The sequence below is a fragment of the Olea europaea genome, chromosome 16, assembly GCF_002742605.1.
Source record: "Olea europaea var. sylvestris chromosome 16, O_europaea_v1, whole genome shotgun sequence".
Lineage (NCBI taxonomy): Eukaryota > Viridiplantae > Streptophyta > Magnoliopsida > Lamiales > Oleaceae > Olea > Olea europaea.
In genome coordinates this window covers 14,697,454-14,704,689 of record NC_036252.1, presented here as the reverse complement: position 1 = coordinate 14,704,689, position 7,236 = coordinate 14,697,454, and the positions used below count along the sequence as shown (strand labels likewise).

The window sequence follows — 7,236 nt, the reverse complement described above, 5'->3', positions numbered from 1 at the left end:
AAATCAGAAAAATAAGAACCAATGCTCTTTTCAAAATCAAATTTATAATGCGTGTTTTGTCTATTGTAAAAGTGGGCATATTGCTTGAAATTGCAGATTTCGAAAACAACAGCCTTTTCCTCAAGCCAATGTAATTGAAGAGCCACTTGTGGCAATGATTACAAACATTAGCATGGTGCAGTATGTTGAAGGGTGGTGGGTAAAAACTGGTGCCAATAGGCATGTCCGTTATGATAAAGATCATTCAAGAATTTCTCCTTTCGAAGAACAGAAAATCATCTTGCTTGGTAATTCTAGCAAAACCAAGATTCTTGGGAGTGGTGAGGTCGAAGTGAAATTCACATCTGGACGTGTGCTAATTCTGAAAGATGTTTTACATGCATTGTCAATGAGGAAGAATTTAATGTCAAGCTTCTTTCTTAATAAGGCTGAATTTAGAGAGACTAAGGAATATGATCAATATGAGATTACCAAAAAGAGTTTATTTATGGGTAAGGGTTATGCTTGTGATGGAATATTCAAAATTGAATATTGACTTACTGAGGCAGTAGGTCGCACAAATGTGTTGAAGAATTCATCGTGTGGAATTCACTTAACCTTTTAATCCATGGCTGTTCCTCTTTTTCTGGGTTATAGATTACAATAAAGTGGCTAAAGTGTAGAGATGAAGTTTGGAAAGCAAACATACCTCATACTCACCCTGCACATGAAAAGTCTGATCAGAGTGATTGGTTCTTTTCATATCTGATGATGATATGAGATTTTAGCGTCGAAAACTAATTGTTTGTTAGAACTTCTAGAATCGTAAAAGAATATCCTATTCAAACTGATGCAAGTCAAGCAACAAACCATACAAACTCCATCTGCATGTCTAAAAACTTTGAAATTCCCATCAACAGTCACACCACCAGAATTGCAAATGAGAAAATCGATAACAGATGTAACAGAGATTGAGAACTTTCCACATCAGAAATTTTCAATGCAGCTAAGGGCAGTGGCATTGAACATCCAAGAAGCATGGCCATATATCCGTCAGCATTGCAGAAAGGGGTAAATAGTTGTGAACTGTGAATAAACATTTTAACAAAATCACAACGGTCATAAACTTGCTAAAGGGAAAATCAAAATTAAATCATGATGCAGTTATTTTGCAATTGACTGTGAAGGTTGATGATCACAAAGTGAATTTTCAAGCAATGAAACATTGAAACACAAAAGGCTAAAAATTGCAACGAATTTCAAGCTATATTGTGAAGAAAAGTAATTTAAATGGCTACACTAAGTAAGATTGCACCATGGTATCCTAAAGATGAATCCAAAAACACTACCATACATGTACTAAAAGAATTAAAAAAAGCTAAAATCCACTGCTTTTCTCTCGTTATCAGATCTCAACAGCTTCAAACCTAGGCATTTCTTTTCAGTTTCTGATGAGTTCTCCACATTGGTTGAGATAACTCTTATTTCAAGGGGAGGCTTTGTTAAAAAAGATAATGATTCCATCTATTCTCATACGTTTTCTACCCCTGTTTACGAATTAATACGACGTTAGAACTCCTTGCACAATGCATAGACTTTTTGAACATAACAATAGGCCGCCGAACCGATTTGCAGACCTTAGGAGGGTAACATGGGCAAAACAGAAAAAAGAGGCAGAATAGGAAGCTCATGCAAGGATTCATGTTGGAAAACAGAGGAGTTCATGCATCAGGGGAATTAATTGAGAACTTGAAGTTGAACTTAATTTCAGTCATCTGGTCAGTTTGTTAGCGGGGAATATTCCTGAAAAAATAAGGCACTAGTCCATTATAAATAAAGGAAGGGGTGGGGTGAGGAGCTTATTTTCATTTTAGCTATTGAGAAAGAATGTGAAGGAGCAAGCCAACCTCTTGACAGTTGGCATTTCATTGTAAAATGCAGTAACCTACCACTTTTTCTCTCAATTTCGGATCTCAAAAGCTTCAAAACTTGGAATTTCTTTTCAGTTACTCATGAATTCTCCGCAGTGGCATAGATAATTCTTATTTCAAGCACTAGCTTTATTTATTTATTTATTTATTTAAAAATAAAAGGATTCCATCTATTCTCATATGTTTTCTATGCCTGTTTACGAACATCTTATATAGAGAAGTTGAATGCAACATCAAAAAGAGAGGAATAAATAAATAAAGAAAGAATTCCAGAGCCTCTTCCTTCATCAGAGAAGTAAACTTCTCTGTTTCTGCACAAGCACTCTGTTTACAACAGAGAAGTAAAAAAAACATAACTGCAACTACAGAACAAACGAACAACAAGAAGCAGCAGAACTTTATGATGCACCATAGTATCCTACAGATGAATCCAAAAACAAAACATACATGCACTGAAAAAAAAAGCTAGAACCCACTGCTTCTCTCAATTTCAGATCTCAACAGCTCTGAAAAACGGTATTTCTTTTCAGTTTCTGATGGGATTTCCATAATTTGTTTAGACAACCTTTTCTAAAAAAAAAAAAAAAAAAAAAAAGTTTAGACAACCCTTATTTCAAGTGGTTCCTCAGGTTAAAAAAGAGGCGGATTCCATCTATGTTCTCTACGCCAGTTTACAAATAAATACAACATCTGTCCAACAAATTGTTCACTTCCACAGCAAAGAGAAACATATTAAAGCTTTCACATTGTTCCTCAGCCACTGTGTTATCTATATAAGTTTTCAAAATTCCACTAAAAAGGGAACAATTTTCAGTTATCCTTAGTAAATCATATTTGAATCTAAAATTAAGAAGTAACAAGTTTGCTATTCTAACTTCCATTTGCCACCCAACTTTGATTCTTGCTTAACTTCTCGCAACAATCAACTACCTTCTAAACCAAATTTTTTAATGCACATTGTGCACATTGCAAAATCAAGTTACATTGCCACCGTGACCCCATAAAATGGCATACTCACTACGTATGTCGTGTACAGTACTGGAAATAGAAAAATATGACAGATTTGTATATGAGATAGAAGATCTTACCCAATCCATTAATATTATCATTCAAGTAGCTCCTGACCTGAAACAAGCCATTATGATGCAATGCGTTAGGCCCATTGCACGAAAGAATGCTAAATATGTAATAATTATGGTGAGAGGACACACAAGCACACATTTTTTGTCCTAGCCCAGGTATCTTCATTAGTATGATCGCTAGTTCATTATCAGTTGTAACATCTTAATCATCACTTACGTGTTGCTTTAAGCCAAATCCAAGTTTTTAACATAGGCTACTCACGCAATCAAAAGTACCTGTGTCACATAAACAATTCTACAAAATACAAATTGAATATCAAAATTTTAGTGCTCCTCAACCATGTGGAAGAAATATACTAGGGGTAACTAATAACATGCCCTTGAACAGTGAAATCATGTCACGTTGCAATAATGGGATAGAAATCAGTACCAGCAAGCTCAAAAACTGAGTATGGACATGGAAAAAAGGAATCAATCCCAAACGCTAAAGCATGAACTATTAATGTCAAATCTTGTCTAATGACAAAACCCAACAATTCCTCACTCAAGGTCAAGATTTCGTTTCAATTGAGACGTGACCTGTATTGAGTTCTAGTTCTTGCTCATTCCATCTCCTTCTGGCATCATCTCCAAAATGATTAAACCCCTTGATTGACATTAAGCTCTCCACATAGTAATGAGCCCCAAGCACGGGAAATTTGACTCGTCCAACTGTCTTGGTATCTCTGTTTTCCACATCATATAAGATCAGAGTTCGGTGTCTTCTCAGTATGAATTTTCCATTTACACTGTTCACCGTTCGGTAAAAGATATGATCCGGTTCAAGGGTGAATTTCTTATTCCAATGTTCCTTCCCTACACTACTATTTTCCATCGTCCATACTTGATATATTTTTCTGGGCTCTGGTGAAACACGTGCTACCAAAGCAAAAGTTTCCTTCCAATTCATAGCATTAAAATCATACTGCCTTTCAAGTAAGGAATCAGGCACAGAAACCACCTGCAATACCTCGGCCCTCATGTCGAACGAAGCAACTAGAGTTATGCCATCATTCCCAGGACTATCTTGAGCAAAAAAATAAGAAAATCTCTTCACTATCACATCACAACAATTCGTGATAAGACAAAATTTGCGATCAACTTTAATCTCCTTCCACGAATCTAAATTGGCCGTCCAAACCTCTGCCCACTCTGCAAATTCCCCATAATAAAAACCAATTTTCACTACCTTGTAATCATTATCAATGGCTTCCCAACCAAACCCTATGGTAATACCACATGGATCTGTATGACTACCAAGTGGGAGTGTCTTATACAGTCTGGTGGAAGGGTTCCATATCAAGAGTAACCTGAGAGAGATTTTCTAACATACCCCAATCGTGATTTTGTTGGATAGAGAAAAAACATCTCTTAAAAAATAACTTTTTTCGTGTCTTGGAGTTCATTAAATTTTCACATTTTCCTACATTTTTCTCAACAACCAAGCCATTGATTGAGCCCACATGGCATCATCGGCTCTTTTTCGAATGTCTTATTAGTTTGATCAAATAGTTACAATTTGAATCAAAAGCTTCCATTGTATCCTAAGAAAGATTTTCTATCATATCCTAATCGTGACTTCGTTGGGTAGAGAAGAAATATCTCTTAAATTATAACATTTTTCGTACCTTGAAATTCATTAAATTTTCAGATTTTCTTACATTTTTCTCAACAACCAAGCCATTGATTGAGCCCACATAAATTATTCCCGGGCCGAAAGGGTAAGTCAGATCAAATCCAAGATTGAGGTGGGGGTCGAGCGAAATATGTCTGTTTTGGCGGCGTAGTTCGTGAACAAGAATTGAGTGTCTTGTAGGGTTGGAAACGGAGCGGCTGAGGTGCAAAGAGGCGAAGAAAGGATTCGAGATTAAGGAACTCCATTGGGTACATACGCATTTTAATCGGATAAGCGTTTTGACGGGAAGTCTTGAGAAGATCTCCGCTATAACATTTTCCGGCAAGCAGCCGATCTTCATTTTCCTGTGTACACTTATTACGTATTTAGTTTCAATTAAAAGAGGGGGAGAGACTGACGCTGCTGTTTTGCGATTGTGCCGATCATCTCATTAATTTTTGAGGGGTAAATTTCTCCATGCCCCCAACCTTTACTCTCATGACAAGCTATGGCCACAACTTTCGGTTTAGGCTACACTACTACATTTTTATTTTGTTAGTTAAGATCTGCTCTTCAAAATTTCTTGTCCATCAATGAATGAGAACAAGTCATTTTACATTAAAGAGACCAAATTTTAAGTACAAGTGATAGTAAGAGAAAAATTTGAATATATTAATTTAAAATGATAATCATTTATTTGGTGAACAGCATATCTCAACTTTAATTTTAAATGGCTAAAAGAAAAAATGTCAGAGGAAAATCAAATTGAAATATCTTTTTAAAACAATCGATTTGGTTCCATGAGAATCTGTCAACAAAATGGTTTTGAATTAATCCAAATCGTTAGATTTCAAAATTTTATCATCAATTTGAAAGCAAATTGAATCTTCAAAAATTAAAAAATTAAAAATAAAATTTTTACCAGAAACATACCTGATAAATTACTATCTTAACCTCTAAAATAAATGAAATTAATAACATTTTGGTAAAGTAATGGGTAATTTGGTCTGTTATCCACTAGGGATGAACATTGTTTGATTTGGATGGTTTGTGTCATATTTTCAGCTCAAATTATTTCAACTCATTTAGAATTTTTCCAAACCAAACCAAATCATTTTATTTTTCAAGCCAAATCAAATCAAACCATTATTTACAATTTGCTTCAGTTTTATCCCGCAGTTTATATATGGACATAGTAATATATTTAAAACAAGTTAACATATAAGTTTAAATGAAAACTAATAATATAAAATATTAAATTACATTCATGAATTGTCGTGCTTGGCATAATGAGACACGATATGAAACAATAACCTAACATTTTATTATGATGATGTGGTAAACCCATAGGCATACAATATACAATTTAGTATTCATGCAATTCAACATGGCGTGACAAACATTAGAAAAATAAAATTAGCGGTGAACGTGTGCGTACGTATGGGGTTCATTTGAATTTGATAATAGAATGCATATATATTAAGAAAATAGTAATAAGTGTTTGAAGTGTTACATGTATTACACACAACATAAATATATATAAATTTTTATGTGCAATATATATATATATATATTGCGCGCGCGCGCGCGCACACACACACACATGTGTGTGTGTGTGTGTGCGCGCAATATATATATTAAATTAATAGAACCACAGCAAGGAATAATAGTTAAGCCTAACAAATAAAACTTAGTATATAATGTAATTTTCACTTCTTTCTCCTAAAAAGTTAAAACTATAAAATATATAATGGAGAAAGAATAGGAACAGTCGAAGAAGAGGGTGGTGGTGGAGTCACTGGGATGGATAGCGGAATCCTCTATTATGCCCAGAAAGAATCGGGCAATTGACCTTAATACCGAGGAAATGGTGGCAGATAGCCATAAAAAAAAAAAAAGACATTTTTTCAAAATGACCGTTGACTACTGTTAAAAAAAAAAAAAAAGACATTTTTTCAAAATGACCGTTGACTACTGTTAAAAAAAAAAAAAAGAATTTGAAAAATCTATAAAAACGTTAAAAACAATGAAAACCTAATATTGCCCCTAACAAATCACACTCAAATCGAAGTCTGAAAAAGAAGAGGAAGAAATCTTATTGGAAATAATGGTAGAAATCTTTGTAGATTATGTAAAATTACTGAAAATGGCATTTTTTGAGGTGTTTTTGGGTCTTTTGGGTCGAAATGGCAATCTCCAAAACCTGAATCGGAGAAGAAAGGGGGGAGAGGACGGCTAGATGACTGGACCGTCTGTTTTCCAGATGTTTGGGCCATCTATTTACAGATGGCCTAGACCGTCTACAAAACAGACGGCTGGATTTTTTTTTCGTTGTATTCCATAAATAATTTAAATACACAAAAAATAAATAATGAATATTTAAATAATAAATAAATGATTATTTAAATGATAAATAAAAAATATAAATAATGAATAATTATTAATAATCAAAATATGTAATTAAAATTTAATTGCAATAAATTTCTAACATTTAAAATAAATAATTAATATTTACGTTTACTTGTTCAATAAATAATTCAAATAATTAATCAATATAAGTAATTAAATCAAATAATTTAGATGAATAATT

General features: G+C 33.8%; 1 protein-coding gene across 1 annotated transcript; it reads right to left on the bottom strand.

Annotated features, from left to right (window-relative positions):
- Positions 1 to 3,047: 3,047 nt before the first annotated feature.
- On the bottom strand, positions 3,048 to 5,007 carry LOC111412671 (putative F-box/LRR-repeat/kelch-repeat protein At1g11620). The gene is made up of 2 exons (XM_023043597.1): positions 4,660 to 5,007; positions 3,048 to 4,355 (listed from the first exon to the last, which is right to left on the bottom strand). Exons 1-2 carry the CDS (start codon positions 5,005 to 5,007, stop codon positions 3,543 to 3,545), a joined length of 1,161 nt encoding a protein of 386 aa, XP_022899365.1. The 3' UTR covers positions 3,048 to 3,542.
- Positions 5,008 to 7,236: the final 2,229 nt, after the last annotated feature.

What these genes read in the sequence shown, in the direction of transcription:
- LOC111412671 (XM_023043597.1), bottom strand. Translation starts at nt 5,007, where the DNA reads ATGAAGATCGGCTGCTTGCCGGAAAATGTTATAGCGGAGATCTTCTCA. An exon ending in AAAATTTAATGAATTTCAAG is followed by an intron (nt 4,356 to 4,659) that starts GTACGAAAAATG and finishes GGGGTATGTTAG; the next exon opens with AAAATCTCTCTCAGGTTACT.